At 45.1% G+C, this 17,451-nt stretch overlaps 1 protein-coding gene across 1 annotated transcript in view; it reads right to left on the bottom strand.

Moving 5' to 3' along the window:
* Positions 1–2,010: 2,010 nt before the first annotated feature.
* LOC115136668 (CXADR-like membrane protein) overlaps positions 2,011–17,451 on the bottom strand; it is a 99,584-nt gene continuing 84,143 nt past the window's right edge. Inside the window, exons 4-7 of the mRNA XM_029672293.2 lie at positions 16,485–16,652; positions 10,005–10,127; positions 9,305–9,446; positions 2,011–8,481 (exon numbers count right to left, since the gene is read on the bottom strand). Coding sequence (XP_029528153.1) covers positions 8,133–8,481; positions 9,305–9,446; positions 10,005–10,127; positions 16,485–16,652 — 782 coding nt within the window. The 3' untranslated portion in view covers positions 2,011–8,132. The remainder of the gene's footprint in view (positions 8,482–9,304; positions 9,447–10,004; positions 10,128–16,484; positions 16,653–17,451) is intronic.

Below are 17,451 nucleotides of genomic sequence, written 5' to 3'. Positions count from 1 at the left end.
TTCTTTCGCCACCTTTTTGGCTTTTATACAGAGCTATAACCCTGGTGAGCGAGGCTTTGTTTTCTATACAGCAGCAGTTACCATTTTAGATGGGAATCAATGGGCAGATGGCAGATGGCTACCAATTGTCCTTTAGGAAGAAGATATTCTGGTCCAGATAGATACATGACCATGATAGTTGCATGTGGGTTGTCAAAGTATATGTGTGTGCCCAGTGGGTACATACTAGGCCTATATCATCATGCTCTTATCAATGCCATTCTATTATAAAATTGTACAGGCATTTCATGTTTCGATAAGCTCGGTCGTAACTTTTTTCATGCGGCAGGTAATTCATCTGCATGGAATGGTTGGATGGAAACGTGGTTTGTGACAACCATGATACCTCTGGAGGTGGCCATATTATGGACCACCAGAGGGAGCCACAACCAAAGCTATTCATGCCGTCACTGTTTCCATCCCAATATCCCACCACCACCATACTGTAGTCTACATAGTAATATGTGGTCACTAATCACCTTGAGGATTTGTGATAAACTGATCAAGTGGCTCATTTATGTTATTGGCTGATTTCTTGGTTTAAAATGCGCATGTCTGTTATCACATTAGGGTCCAGCAGCATCATCACAGATGGAGCCGTTTTCACTGAGATCTTCAATCAACACCAGGGGGCACAATTCTATAACTGATTAACAGAAACATATTTCTCCAATTATGTACTATGGCAATCTACATACATTAACTTTCAAGATTACCACAGGAATAGAAAACACAATGTTACTTTAATCGGTTCGAACATAAATATGATAAATATGAGTCATTGTGTCCTTATCTCGATGACGAATATCTTAATCCGATTATTTTTGCCATAAGAAAATGTAATCAAATCTTATTCAACAGCCAAATAAGGTTTGATAACATTTTCCCATGGCAAAATCGAGATAAGGACACAAGGACTCATCTTTATCATAGTTATGTTAGAACCCATTAGAGTAACATTGTGTTTTCTATTCCCGTGGTAATCCATTATAGTATTCCACACTAGGACTGGAATCGCCTTTTTCATTTTCAATTACATTTTTCTAAAATGAGAGACATACAATGGCCAGTGCTTGTGTTATTGATTTTCACGCCAGATAATTTGATTTTGATGCTGAAGTGTGTATGTGTATGTATGTGTACATGTGTTTACATAATGTGTACATATGTTTTTCTGTGTCTGATGGGGTGTGTGAGTGTCATCACACACTGTTAATCCTGTGGAATCAAAGAGCACAGAGGCATGGAGCAGAGTAGAGAAATGTGATGTCGGCTTGAAAATCTGAATCAATCTTGTTGGATATGCGTGAGGGGCTCTGGAATTATGCTAATGTTTAAACAAATAGGATCAGCAACAAGCAGATGTCAGATAACACAGTCTAATATGTGGTATGTAGCCAAACCAATACCCATTTTATTGCTCTCATATCTACAATACATTCACTTTTATATCTCTTACCATTTACTTGAGGAATATATTCCATAATCACTGTTTGTCGTGATTTGTTAACAGACATATTTTTGTACGATACCTGTGTTCCTTGAAAAATATATAAAATTCACCCATTATCTATGGATCCGTTAGACATGTATACTTCATTTTGGCAGTTCAATAAATTGTTAACATAGGAAGACATTTTCTGAGGGAAAATGATAAATGTCAGTCAATAAAAGGCTGACAGGTCAATAGATATCTTGGATCTTCCTGCAATAGGCATAACTGTCACATCCATGGGCCTGGAGAGTAGCACTTAGGGTGAAGCCTCTGCTACTGCTGTCGATTACCATTCTGTCACTGGGAAACTGGAGATCATGAGCCCTATTAGCAACACAGAGAAATGTGGTCCCTATCTCTCTCACCTTGAGCCACCAGTATAATAACATTACAATGTCACACACATGAGAGGCAGCTGCTATCGAATGTCAATTTCACTGCTAGCGTTTGCCTTGATTGAAGCAAAAAAAGCCATATAACTTGTCATTGTATATTTTATTTGCAAAGGAAATAGTAATAACTCAGAAGTCGTAAAAATATACATTTTTTACTTGTGATATTTACATGGATTGTTTTTGTCAAACAAACTGTACCGCTTTAAAAAACCAAAGAGAAGCGACTGTGAAGAAGATGACAGATGAGTGAAAAGTAAAGAGAGGTTTATATTTCCGTTTATCATGCCGTGCTGAGCTGTCTGTCTGACATCCAGACAAGGTCGTTACAGACAAAGCCAAACCCCCCATCCCCAAACCCTCACCCACGATGAGCACAGCACATAAAAGTGAAAAGTACATGGATTCAGAAGAACCAAAACAGAAAACAAAATAAAGCTTCATAAAACATTCTGTGATATATATTTACAATAACATGATTTTAGCCAAATACAGGTATAAGTTTACATCAAAGCAAAGCATTCCCCTCATCTGCTCGATGACCTTTGACATGCAGCTCCCTTAGCGTTCCTCCTTTCTGTGATGGACTTCCACCCCTCCACTTTCAGATTGTCACAATGCATCATGTTCCTGTACCAGAGGCTGGCCAAACACAGTCTGAGCTTCAATCTGTCATGCTGGACTGCTTGTCCCAAAAACTGCTAAAGAACACAAACATGGTGGCTACATGAGATTCATATTCATATAATATAATGCAGGATAATCAGAATCATGAATCATTTCACTTACGTTTGAATGCTGATAACATTAGAGTGGTGCCACTTTAAGAACCATTTTTGAGTGTGTTGCAAATCTGGGGTGGAGAGAAAGCCTAGTTTAAATTCCCGACTGCTCAGACAAAAGCCTATCAGGATTCATTTGGAGAAGTAGGTTTGACAGTCCACAAAGCTGGCACAGATGAGGAGAAGCAACGTGAGGGCTCGTAAACTGGGGAATTTGCCACCTGAGACCTCCAGTTGCTGGAAGGCAAATCAAAAAGCCGGAGGAATTTAAGACAAAGTATTCTATCCTCCACCGGGCTGCTCCTGTGGGCAGTGGAGGGAATTTAAATGGAGGAGCCTAGAGCTCTGGCTCGATTTTAATCTTGTTGTACGTCCCCTCCTCTCCCAAGGTTCCCTTGAAAACTGTGTAAGAGCATCTGTTTTTGAGAATGATAAGACACATAGCACTGTTTGTGTGTGTGTGTGTGTGTGTATTGTCTCCTGGGCTATGCAATGGTTATTTTTGTGCTCCCTTTGATGGGCAGGACCATCAGTCAGTCATAATGCCCCCCGACATTCCCTCCATCAAATTTATTCTAAAGGAACAGAAATAACAAGTCTGACTATTTCATCTTTCGGTTCACTGTGTACTGTGTGGTGTGTGTGTGTGTGATGGGAAGCTGTCAATACACAAATAGACCAGTGCATGGCTATATTAAAAGACAGCATTACCAGGCAGATAGCATGCGAGCGGCTTCCAGAGGACTAGATGAGTATGAATTATGGACAGGCATTGTCTCGAGACACCACTAGCACTAGCGAAAACAAGATTACTGCCTGTGAAACTGAATTGAATTCAATAATAGGCATATACTGTACTGTCACAGAAACTAAAATAAACACTGTGTCTGCACTGATGCCTTATCCATTAAAATAGGATATGCCTGGCTGGTCCCCCTATCCTACTCCTTTGAATATGCGGCTAACATGAGAATGTGTGGGTGAGGCCCTGAAGGCCTGTATCGAACTAAAACACTTGTTCTCTTTGAAAAGGCATTTCTTTCCTCATTGGACATCTTAACACCACCAGCAACACCACCACCACCTTGTCTGTTAAATTAAATGACATCATGTGCGTATATCTATCTGTATGTACAATATAAAACAACACTATGACTACATAATGTACATTACTCCATTGGCATAGATCGTTGTCTCGTTAAGGAGATGTACACTCTCTGCATTGTGATTGGGTTTCATATAATCACACATGTTTGGCTTACGCCCCTCTAGTTTGGCTGTAGATTCCCAAAGCTGGATCAACACAGATAACTCAAACCACTTGTGCATTCACGATAAGGACAGAGAAAGAAACCGTCAAAGGGGATAGGGATTGCAAAGGCACACTAAATTGCCTACTTGTCCTTTTTTTCTAAACTTTCATTCAAACTACACTGTACAACAAATGGGATGGCTGATGCCAAAGCCTGGCCAACGTACTGAGCAGCCATAAACACAATGAGACAGTAATTGAGTGCCACTCTGTTGTTGTGGATCCAAGGAGAGTACCTTCCATGGGTGGAACCATGCACACTGTACAATACAAGTCACTAAAGTCATACTCCTTCCTCCATTCCCTCATCCACAGTATTTGGGGGATTAACTTCAAGGTAATATGTGCCTCTGTACCGATCTTTGACTTCCTTCCATTCACCTTATAAAGCAAAGCAAATACTCGTAGTGACCATCTTTGTTCAACACACATTCATGGTGTTTTTGACAGGCTTTGGTTTCAGTAACATTGCTAAACAGTGGAGGTAAATAAAATTGTTTAAAAAAGCAATGATGACCCATCCTGGGGATTGGTGGCACTTCTTCAGGCTGAGACACAACCGTCACTTGAGTGGGTTGAGTCACTGATGTGATCTTCCTGTCCGGGTTGGCACCCCCCCTTTGGGTTGTGCCGTGGGGGAGATCTTTATGGGCTATATTCGGCCTTGTCTCAAGATGGTAAGTTGGTGGTTGAAGATATCCCTCTAGTGGTGTGGGGGCTATGCTTTGGCAAAGTGGGTGGGGTTATATCCTGCCTGTTTGGCCCTGTCCGGGGCCATCATCGGACGGGGCCACAGTGTCTCCCGACCCCTCCTGTCTCAGTCTCCAGTATTTATGCTGCAGTAGTTTATGTGTCGGGGGCTAGGGTCAATCTGTTATATCTGGAGTATTTCTCCTGTCTTATCCGGTGTCCTGTGTGAATTTAAGTATGCTCTCTAATTCTCTTTTTCTTTCTTTCTTTCTTTCTTTCTTTCTTTCTTTCTTTCTTTCTTTCTTTCTCTCCCTCTCTCTCGGAGGACCTGGGCCCTATCACCATGCCCCAGGACTACCTGGCCCGATGACTCTTTGCTGGCCCCAGTCCATCTGGTCGTGCTGCTGCTCCAGTTTCAACTGTTCTGCCTGCGGCTATGGAACCTGTTCACCAGACGTGCTACCTGTCCCAGACCTGCCGTTTACAACTCTCTAGAGACAGCAGGAACGGTAGAGATGCTCTGAATGAACGGCTATGAAAAGCCAACTGACATTTACTCCTGAGGTGCTGACCTGTTGCACTCTCGACAACCACTGTGATTATTATTATTTGACCCTGCTTGTCATCTATGAACATTTGAACATCTTGGCCATGTTCTGTTATAATCTCTACCCGGCATAGCCAGAAGAGGACTGGCCACCCCTCATAGCCTGGTTCCTCTCTAGGTTTCTTCCTAGTTTCTGGCCTTTCTAGGGAGATTTTCCTAGCTACCGTGCTTCTACACCTGCATTGCTTGCTGTTTGGGGTTTTAGGCTGGGTTTCTGTACAGCACTTTGTGACATCAGCTGATGTAAGCAGGGCTTTATAAATCAATTTGATTGATTTATTTGAAACTGTGTCACCCTTCACAACCTGTCCAGACATGTCCGGGTGGGGGAGTAAAATAGAAATAGAAGAGATACTATGCCCCCTTGTCTTAAAGCTATTCTTATCCAGTATATTCAGTCATGTATCTCTATGTACTGTACTTTAACACCTAATTCACCCATATGTTAATTTGGGGAGGAGTTTACATACTATATGGGATGATAACTCCAGTCCTCACACTTTTTCCCCAGCCCCAGCCAACACACCTGACTCCAATAATCAACTAATCATGATCTTCAGTTTACACGCAATTAGTTTAATCAGCTGTGTTTGCTAGGGATGGGGGAAAAGTGTGACACCACTACAGACCCGGGAGGCCAGAATTGTCGATCACTGATGTAGAATATCCACAGAGCTGAGAGAGAGGATGTGGGGAGAAAAATAAAAGTTTCAGCAGAACTCAAGCTACTATGTCAGTGATGCATCCTATGAATGTGGCTAAAGTTTCTCCTGTTGAGAAAAGCAGATGAGCTGTTCTCTGAATGGGGCCAGGACCACGGAACATGGTGTGTCTTAGATGTCGTCGTGGAGTCCGTAAAGCATCACAGACCGTCTGCGGCACAGGAGGCTGCTGAGGGGAGAACGACTCCTAATAATGGCTGGAATGGAGTGAATTGAATAGTATCAAACACATGGAAAGCATTGGTGTTTCTCAAAATACATACTACCATGCTCCGAGCACGCAAATTGGAGAAGGGAAGAGTTGGAGTATGAGTCCAAATCAAAGTATGCGAAATGGAGCACAGAGGGCACTTCTCGAATGAGTTTGTACATAGTTGGAAGCGTGCATCGATGCAAGCTTCAACAGAAATGATGCAAAGAAATATGACGCAACCACGTAAAAAATGACACAACATTTCTTGAAATCCATTATTTGAGCTGAATCGAGAGAAAATACACTCTGACTTCAGAATGAAATGTTGCCTATTCTCATCTCATATGTTGCATGACTACAATATTTTATCTTGATAGGTTAATAAATACATGGTGTGTTATTTTTGGCATGTTTACCTGCCTACGTATCGTAGAATGCAAGCCCATAATAAGTCAATAGGGCAAACTGGTTAGCTACTACTGTTAGCTCGCCAGATAGCCACAAAGATTGTTAGCTTAGCGACCCACAAAGAATTGACATCTACCTTGTATAACATTAGCTTTAGGTCATTTTTTCCTGTTAAACTATGTGGTTAGCTACATTATTACGATTCACATATAGCTAGCTGATAGTTATGAAGTAAAACATTTGCTTTGTGTATATCTTGTTTAATCTCTATTGCCATTGTCTTGGCTGGAAGAAGGTTCAGTGAATGGGTAAATCCATAGTAATTTAATAGGGCTAGCTAGCTAGCCACGAAGAATTGGAACATCTACCTTGCATAACATTAGTTTTAGGTCATTTTTGCCTGTTAAACTATGTGGCTAACTAGAGTACTATGATTCACATATATCTAGTTGATAATTATTAGGTAAAACGTTTGTTTTATGTATATCTTGTTGCGTCTATTGTTGCCATTGTCCTGGCTGGAAAAGGTTCAGTGATTGGGGAGATGCAGTGTGAGGTAATACAGTAGGGGGAGTGGGAGTGCTTCTCAAATATAATGTTTTATGTGTTCTCCACACTCTAGTCCTCACAAGAACGTACTTGAGAGAACATCACTCGGAGCATGAGAGTGTAGAGTACGGTAGTATACATATTGAGAAATTCTCCATGTGTTTGATGTGTTCGATACCATTTCATTTATTCCATGCCAGCTATTTCTATGAGCCCGTCCTCCTCAAATAAGGTGCCACCGGCCACCTGTGGTTTGGAGGGGTGATCTAACGCTTTCTCTCCTCACAGGGAAAACAGTCGGCTATCTGTCAGAGGGCTAGGGGTGTTTTTGGGTGTGTGGTTTGTAGCGGGAAGCTCCAATGTGTCTGCCTGCTTGGATTGGTGTGGTTGGATGAGTCAGAGACACCACAAGGCCAAAATAAAGAGGCTTGTTCTCTCTCAGTATTCCATGCCCTCATCCCTCCGTCGGCACCTGGCTCTGACTTTGGATCTCTCTTTTCTCATCCCATCCCTTCTTTCTTCCTTTTTCTCTGCACTCCTCCCGTCCTTTTGATTTGATAAATAAATAAAAGCTCCACTCTGGTTTTCCTTCCACCTCACCGCACACAGCGCTGTGCTCGCTCACTGCTTCCCATGCCTTCAAAATTGAAAGAAAAGTGTAAAAATAAGTTCTTTAGCCGAGAGACATAAACAGAAATGTTCTGTCTCAGGTTTTTAGTTTAGTTTAGTTGTTTTTTATTCAGTAGGGGGCAAGCATTTCTTATTTTCCCTTTTTAAGTATGCATTCATTAAAAGTTTTGGGATTTCTATTATTTATTAATTTAATTACATCCTTTTATTAGTTGCATTCCGTTGTTTAACAGAAGAGTTTGTGTCTTTGAAGGGGTGGGGGAGGGGTGGGTCTTATGCTTCAACACAGCCAGGATGGACTCTCTTCTACTTCCTACACAGTTTGAAAGGCCTTGTTCTGGGCAGGGACCATGAGAGTTGGGGGAGTGGGCCCAGAGATCTGGTTCCTGGAGTTGATGTTGTATTTGGGGGTGCCGGGGGGCTCAGGGGTCTTGTTGGGTGGTACCACTGTGGTGTAGGCTGGGGGGGACTGTGGGAAGTCAGGGGGCTGTCCGTTCTCCTTAAGGGCAGCAATGGCTGGGAGGCGAGGGCGGTGCCCGCGGGGTGCGGTGTTGTGCACCATGGACTGTGTTGAGGAGGCCCCGGAGCGGGAGCTGCCAGAGCGGGATGAGGACAGGGAGTTGGGCTTCACCAGTTTGGCCTTGGGAGCCTCTGCATCCTCCCTGTATGGAGACACACAGCAAAAACAAACAAGAGCTACTTAGATTCGACCAATCGTGACTTCAAGCATGCACACAGAGACAAACATAAACTTAGACAAACTCTACAGCCTTTCGGAGGAGAGCCAGTGGAGAAAACTGTCTTGTACAATCAGGGGAAATGGTTTGGTGATGCTCCACTGCACTGCATTATCATCTGGGTCTGACACAGTGTCTAACTAAATATAGTCTAATTCGTCTGGGTCTAAATCCACGACATTACATTGGCACCACCGTCATCGAGCCCACTTCAGAAAACTACATCACCTAGCCTGCGAGCTCCATCCATTCCTGCCCGCTCAGTGGCTAAACATGGCATGTAAACAGGAAACACCTCCCCGGAGTCTGCATTATTTACTACATAGTCATCCCCAACCAAGCTGCATTATTCATCTGAACACCGACAAATAAGCAGCTACACAGCCTCCGAGCTGTGACATTTGTTTTTTGCTGCTGTAACTAGCCGTGCCATTAGCAGCCCGGAGGCCCCAGTTTACTGTAGATCAACACGGCCTCAATCCACACCTAGGCCCTGCCGCCTTCTAAGGCCTGCTCTGGAAAGGAGAGAAGCTCTGGGCACGGGAGCAGAGAGGTGTGAAAAGAAGGCTCTCAGAAACCAATCAATACTACGCTTGACAATGAGGGATTTATTACAGACACACACGCATGTGTACATACACATGCACAGAAGTGGGTGATTTGCTTTAGTACTTTAGTTAGACAGAAAAAGAGCAAAAGAAGAACAGAAGAAGAAGAAGAGAGAGGAACCAGAAGAAAAATAACTGACCTGATCTCATTGGGAGTCTCCTCCTCCTCATACTTCTTCTTCTCCTTCTTGCGGAAGACGAGCCAGATGATAAGGATGATGAGGAGAACACCAAAGGAGACGCCCACCACAGCACCTGCCAGCACGCCCATCCCTCGAACATCTGTGGAACACCACACATCTGTGACATCAGAAAGGCAGAGAAAAACCACCACAAATGCACCTGCACATACAGTATGCATACCGTACTGTGCACACATGCAAATATTGATGCTTCTCACGTAAACAATCCATTTGAAAATAATGGTTTAGTCCCGATAGGTAAATCCTGTAAATTTGTAGATCATAGATTTTGCTGGTGTTGTGTGTATTATGTGTTCAGTCCCCTACAAAGCTATGAATCTAACAAAATGGTATCAAACCATTTCTGTTGCTGTGTTAACTTATAAATCATGTCCCCAACAGTTTACCCTGTTGTGACCCTACAATTCATGTGCCTTTCCGGAATTCTATTACTGTGACATTGAAACATGGCTGTTTGGGTGAAGCTGATGACCAATGGCCAATGTTTAAACGGTACCGTCCCCAGTGTTGGTTTACTGAGGCAGAGGGGAGCGGAGGGAGGGGAAACCAATTTTCAGGTGCTGTTGGAAACTACAGTCATTCATCACCATTGTAGCACGGTGTGGTGCGGAGCCGGAGAGCAGCTTTCGCTACTCACACTGCATGGTGACCTCGATGATGCAGTTCTCCTCGCCCACATCATTGCTGGCGGTGCACTTGTAGAAACCTGTACTGTCCTTCGTCAGGTTCCGCAGGGTGACGATCTCTGGATTCTTCAGATCTGTAGGAGAGATAGATAGGCTGTGATTTAAGAACCTGCTCAACCAGGGAAATCTGAGAGGACCGGATAGCCTCGGACAACAACATTGATGTATATGCTGATTCGGTGAGTGAGTTTATTAGCAAGTGCATCGGTGATGTTGTACCCACGGTGACAATTAAAACCTTCCCCAATCAGAAACCGTGGGTTGATGGCAGCATTCGCGCAAAACTGAAAGCGGGAACCACTGCTTTCAATCATTGCAAGGCGACCAGAAACATGACCGAATACAAAACAGTGTAGCTATTCCCTCCACAAGGCAATCAAACAAGCTAAGCGTCAGTATAGAGACAAAGTAGAGTCACAATTCACGGTTCAGACATGAGACGTATGTGGCAGGGTCTACAGTCAATCACGGATTACAAAAAGAAAACCAGCCCCGTCGACTTTCTCCCAGACAAATTAAACAACTTCTTTGCTCGCTTTGAGGACTCCTTCACCGCGGCCAACATGAGTAAAACATTTAAACGTGTTAACCCTCGGCAACCCTAGCCCCATCCTCAGAGCATGCACAGACCAGCTGGCTGGTGTGTTTACTGACATATTCAATCAATCCCTATCCCAGTCTGCTGTTCCCACATGCTTCAAGAGGGCCACCATTGTTCCAGTTCCCAAGAAAGCTAAGGTAACTGACCTAAATGACTATCGCCCCGTAGCACTCACTTCCGTCATCATGAAGTGCTTTGAGAGACTAGTCAAGGATCATATCACCTCCACTCTACTTGACACACTAGACCCACTCCAATTTGCTTACCGCCCAATAGGGCCACAGACAACGCAATCGCAATCAAACTGCACACTGCCCTAACACATATGGACAAGAGGAATATTCCATCTGTCTATCGCCTCCTTTGAATTCCATGCTGTCACAGTTACCAGCCCTTTCAAGCTTAACATCCTTATCATTTATCACCCTCCAGGTTCCCTCGGAGAGTTCATCAATGAGCTTGATGCCTTGATAAGCTCCTTTCCTGAGGACGGCTCACCTCTCACAGTTCTGGGCGACTTTAACCTCCCCACGTCTACCTTTGACTCATTCCTCTCTGCCTCCTTCTTTCCACTCCTCTCCTATTTTGACCTCACCCTCTCACCTTCCCCCTCTACTCACAAGGCAGGCAATACGCTCGACCTCATCTTTACTAGATGCTGTTCTTCCACTAACCTCACTGCAACTCCCCTCCAAGTCTCCGACCACTACCTTGTATCCTTTTCCCTCTTGCTCTCATCCAACACTTCCCACACTGCCCCTACTCGGATGGTATCGCGCCGTCCCAATCTTCGCTCTCTCTCCCCCGCTACTCTCTCCTCTTCCATCCTATCATCTCTTCCCTCTGCTCAAACCTTCTCCAACCTATCTCCTGATTCTGCCTCCTCAACCCTCCTCTCCTCCCTTTCTGCATCCCTTGATTCTCTATGTCCCCTATCCTCCAGGCCGGCTCGGTCCTCCCCTCCTGCTCCGTGGCTCGACGACTCATTGCGAGCTCACAGAACAGGGCTCCGGGCAGCCGAGCGGAAATGGAGGAAAACTCGCCTCCCTGCGGACCTGGCATCCTTTCACTCCCTCCTCTCTACATTTTCCTCTTCTGTCTCTGCTGCTAAAGCCACTTTCTACCACTCTAAATTCCAAGCATCTGCCTCTAACCCTAGGAAGCTCTTTGCCACCTTCTCCTCCCTCCTGAATCCCCCCTCCTCCCTCTCTGCAGATGACTTCGTCAACCATTTTGAAAAGAAGGTCGACGACATCCGATCCTCGTTTGCTAAGTCAAACGACACCGCTGGTTCTGCTCACACTGCCCTACCCTGTGCTCTGACCTCTTTCTCCCTCTCTCGCCAGATGAAATCTCGCGTCTTGTGACGGCCGGCCGCCCAACAACCTGCCCGCTTGACCCTATTCCCTCCTCTCTTCTCCAGACCATTTCCGGAGACCTTCTCCCTTACCTCACCTCGCTCATCAACTCATCCCTGACCGCTGGCTACGTCCCTTCTGTCTTCAAGAGAGCGAGAGTTGCACCCCTTCTGAAAAAACCTACACTCGATCCCTCCGATGTCAACAACTACAGACCAGTATCCCTTCTTTCTTTTCTCTCCAAAACTCTCGAACGTGCCGTCCTTGGCCAGCTCTCCCGCTATCTCTCTCAGAATGACCTTCTTGATCCAAATCAGTCAGGTTTCAAGACTAGTCATTCAACTGAGACTGCTCTTCTCTGTATCACGGAGGCCCTCCGCACTGCTAAAGCTAACTCTCTCCTCTGCTCTCATCCTTCTAGACCTATCGGCTGCCTTCGATACTGTGAACCATCAGATCCTCCTCTCCACCCTCTCCGAGTTGGGCATCTCCGGCGCGGCCCACGCTTGGATTGCGTCCTACCTGACAGGTCGCTCCTACCAGGTGGCGTGGCGAGAATCTGTCTCCTCACCACGCGCTCTCACCACTGGCGTCCCCCAGGGCTCTGTTCTAGGCCCTCTCTTATTCTCGTTATACACCAAGTCACTTGGCTCTGTCATAACCTCACATGGTCTCTCCTATCATTGCTATGCAGACGACACACAATTAATCTTCTCCTTTCCCCCTTCTGATGACCAGGTGGCGAATCGCATCTCTGCATGTCTGGCAGACATATCAGTGTGGATGACGGATCACCACCTCAAGCTGAACCTCGGCAAGACGGAGCTGCTCTTCCTCCCGGGGAAGGACTGCCCATTCCATGATCTCGCCATCACGGTTGACAACTCCATTGTGTCCTCCTCCCAGAGCGCTAAGAACCTTGGCGTGATCCTGGACAACACCCTGTCGTTCTCAACTAACATCAAGGCGGTGGCCCGTTCTTGTAGGTTCATGCTCTACAACATCCGCAGAGTACGACCCTGCCTCACACAGGAAGCAGCGCAGGTCCTAATCCAGGCACTTGTCATCTCCCGTCTGGATTACTGCAACTCGCTGTTGGCTGGGCTCCCTGCCTGTGCCATTAAACCCCTACAACTCATCCAGAACGCCGCAGCCCGTCTGGTGTTCAACCTTCCCAAGTTCTCTCACGTCACCCCGCTCCTCCGCTCTCTCCACTGGCTTCCAGTTGAAGCTCGCATCCGCTACAAGACCATGGTGCTTGCCTACGGAGCTGTGAGGGGAACGGCACCTCAGTACCTCCAGGCTCTGATCAGGCCCTACACCCAAACAAGGGCACTGCGTTCATCCACCTCTGGCCTGCTCGCCTCCCTACCACTGAGGAAGTACAGTTCCCGCGCAGCCCAGTCAAAACTGTTCGCTGCTCTGGCCCCCCAATGGTGGAACAAACTCCCTCACGACGCCAGGACAGCGGAGTCAATCACCACCTTCCGGAGACACCTGAAACCCCACCTCTTTCAGGAATACCTAGGATAGGATAAAGTAATCCTTCTCACCCCCCTTAAAAGATTTAGATGCACTATTGTAAAGTGGCTGTTCCACTGGATGTCTTAAGGTGAACGCACCAATTTGTAAGTCGCTCTGGATAAGAGCGTCTGCTAAATGACTTAAATGTAATGTAAATGTGATGCGAGTGTGTGTTCTGTCATCAGTCTGTTATATATATATCCTAGCCTATTCATTGATGATAGGCCCTGCTAGAGGGAAAACACCCTATTCATTAGCAGTGTTGGGAAAGCTACTCTGAAAATATAGTTTACGAAGCTACTAATTACTTCAAACTGGAAGAAGTTAAGCTACACCCCCCCCTTAAAAGATTTAGATGCACTATTGTAAAGTGGCTGCTCCACTGGATGTCATAAGGTGAATGCACCAATTTGTAAGTCGCTCTGGATAAGAGCGTCTGCTAAATGACTTAAATGTAAATGTAGGAATACCTATGTAAGAATGCTGTTCATCGATGAAAGCTCAGCATTTAAAAACCATAGTACCCTCCAAACTCGTCATTAAGCTCGAGACCCTGGGTCTCGACCCCGCCCTGTGCAACTGGGTCCTGGACTTTCTGACGGGTGCCCGCAGGTGGTGAGGGTAGGAAACAACATCTCCACCCCACTGATCCTCAACACTGGGGCCCCACAAGGGTGCGTTCTCAGCCCTCTCCTGTACACCCTGTTCACCCATGACTGCGTGGCCATGCACGCCTCCAAATCAATCATCAAGTTTGGCTTGATTACCAACAACGACGAGACAGCCTACAGGGAGGAGGTGATGGCCCTCGGAGTGTGGTGTCAGGAAAATAACCTCACACTCAACATCAACAAAACAAAGGAGATGATTGTGGACTTCAGGAAAAAGCAGAGAGAGAGTACCCCCCTATCCACATCGACGGGACAGTAGTGGCGTACACATCACGGACAAACTGAAATGGTCCACCCACACAGACAGCGTAGTGAAGAAGGCGCAACAGCGCCTCTTCAACCTCAGGAGGCTGAAGAAATTTGGCTTGTCACCAAACTTTTACAGATGCACAATCGAGAGCATCCTGTCAGGCTGTATCACCCCCTGGTACGGCAACTGCTCCGCCCACAACCGCAAAGCTCTGCAGAGAGTAGTGAGGTCTGCACAATGCATCACCGGAGGCAAACTACCTGCCCTCCAGGACACCTACACCATCTGGTGTCACAGGAAGGCCAAAACGATCATCAAGGACAACAACCAACCGAGCCACTGCCTGTTCACCCCGCTATCATCCAGAAGGTGAGGTCAGTACAGGTGCATCAAAGCTGGGACAGAGAGACTGAAAAACAGCTTTTATCTCAAGGCCATCAGACTGTTAAACAGCCATCACTAACATTGAGTGGCTGCTGCCAACATACTGACTCAATCTCTAGCCACTTTAATAATTAAAATTTGGATGTAATAAATGTACTAGTCACTTTAAACAATGCCACTTTATATCATGTTTACATACCATACATTACTCATCTCATATGTATATACTGTACTCTATACCATCTACTGCATCTTGCCTATGCCGCACGGCCATCATTCATCCATATAATTTATATGTACATATTCTAGATATTACTGCACGGTCGGAACTAGAAGCACAAGCATTTCGCTACCCTTGCATTAACATCTGCTAACCATGTGTATGTGACCAATACAATTTGATTTGATTGGTCTGTGGTGCAGTTTGTACATGTATTTACATTACAACATTACAATTACAGTTAGCATGACCTTGAAGAGTAATTTGATTAACAGCATGTAGTAAATCCTTGCAGTTATGTACTGTACTTCATATCAAAGTCTACTTAGCTCTGATCCACTCCATTCTATGATAATCTAGTATTGAGGTGAAATTGTATTGATGAGTGTTGAGCCTAGTTGGATCTGACTCAGGTCGGTTTTGGGCTAACCATTCCTGTCTGTAATAGTGGGTCAGCTCTGATGTATCACACTTTGCGGGACAGAGCAGGAGATGAACTCGCAAATGTTGATCTTGGCCTCTGAGAGATTGAGTATACTCAGACTCAAGAGTGGCTCTGGTGATTGAAGAGCGGGCCCATAGACACTGGGGGAATTTAGGGGGAGTTGAAAGAGTTTGTCTGAGAGAACGATTGAGCTTTACTGGGTTAAGAGTCATTTAGTCACCCCCGTCACAACAGCCACGTAATATTACCATTCACCACTACCAATAAATAATGGCCCATGCCGATTTGTTTTATCGCCCACTGAAAACTAATTAGACTGTACAGGTGTTGTTTCATGGAGGTCATTCACTTCTAGGCTTTTGGCATTGGCACGTGCCATGGCTAATGCGAGTTGAGTGGGGAAAATAGGTGGTAAAAATGAAATGTAATGAAGGCTTGTTGTTCGGGTTCAGGAACATAATTACTAATAATTTTTAGAATGCAAATTGACCGCAAGAAGCCCAAACAGATATAAAACCTTGCTTACATTTGTATACGATCACATATATCTCTCTATTATGCGTGGGAATACTTTTGGACAAATGTTCTAAATAAATATCACTTGGAGCTGATTTGCTGGTGTTTTTACAGTCATTTATGTCCCCATTTTTTAATATGTTTATATATATATATATATATATATATTTTTTTTTTTAACTTGGGGTGCCAAATAAAATCGCCTGCTGGCCAAATTCGGTCACCAGTTGGGGAACCCTGGTCTGGAAGTGGATGAAGAATGGAGGAAGTTTTGTCGTGTTGTATTGAATCTCCATTACATTTTGGTGTTTCGGAGGCAGACTGGAACTTAGGTGTTTGGGGATCAAATTTCTTCTGGGAAATACTAACATCAAAGTAACATATACTATGTAATATCCTCTTTAGGGGACCCGTGTTACACATACACATGTGTACTTGTGTACTTGTGGACAATCTACTTACCTCTCAGTGCCAGTAGGGGGAGTTTCCCAACACTCTTTCCCTTATCCAGCACCCTCCCCCAATTGTATTTGATAGGGTCTGAGCCGTCACTGGATTTGCAGCTCAGTTTAACATCACTGCCCTCTAACAGCCTGCCGTCCATCCAGCATCGTGGCTTAGAGGGCTTCACTGTAGAAACAACAGAACAGTAGTTACATAACATAATGACACTATTATACAAAAAAGAAGACAGGATGGTACCTAATATGGATAATGATGAATTCATATAATATGCTGTTTAGCCCAGAGTATGACATACTGTAGCAGCATGTGTAAATGTGAATTAATACAAAAAAGATTATTGAGTGTAACAATAGCTTGTTTGTTTCTCATGGAAGTCAATGCTGGGATTAAGAGTAGTATTAAAGGCCCAGGCCAAGATCAATAAGTGACTGTGAGTTGGTTTTGAAAGCCTGCAAACAGAGACAGGTCAGGAGAGAGCGCTGTGCTCCTGAGTTTCTGTGGCCTGGAGGTCACTAGATGGCCAGACCTGCTCTAAGCTCTATGGCTGCTTCACAGCAGCTTCTCTAGTCCTCCCTATATCTCCCCCTCATCCCTCAACCCATCCCTCTATCCCTCAACCCATTCCTCAATCTCTTCCTCCTTCCATCCGTCCATCCTTTCCCTCCATCCCTTCCCTTCTAGTCTAACCGGCCTGGTGAACATGCTGCTCACACACTTAGTAAGGGATATAATAAGGGGGCTGAGGAGAGTGCCGGTGATTCTGCAGTTCATCTCACAGCTCTGTCAGGGCCAGTTAGGCCGCTCTCTCTGCAACAGGAGCAGCCAGAGCGAGGACACACACTGTCACAGAGGCCCAGGCCCAGACCCAGCCAGCAGCCAGCTCCTCTGCCAACCCATTATATTAACATTGGGACTGCGAAAGAAAAATGCAAATGTTCGTATCTCAAAATCGAAAGTGTCACTG

The sequence above is a fragment of the Oncorhynchus nerka genome, linkage group LG11, assembly GCF_034236695.1.
Source record: "Oncorhynchus nerka isolate Pitt River linkage group LG11, Oner_Uvic_2.0, whole genome shotgun sequence".
In the NCBI taxonomy this organism is placed as follows: domain Eukaryota; kingdom Metazoa; phylum Chordata; class Actinopteri; order Salmoniformes; family Salmonidae; genus Oncorhynchus; species Oncorhynchus nerka.
Note: the sequence above shows the minus strand (reverse complement) of the source record. Positions and strands in the feature narration are given on the sequence as shown.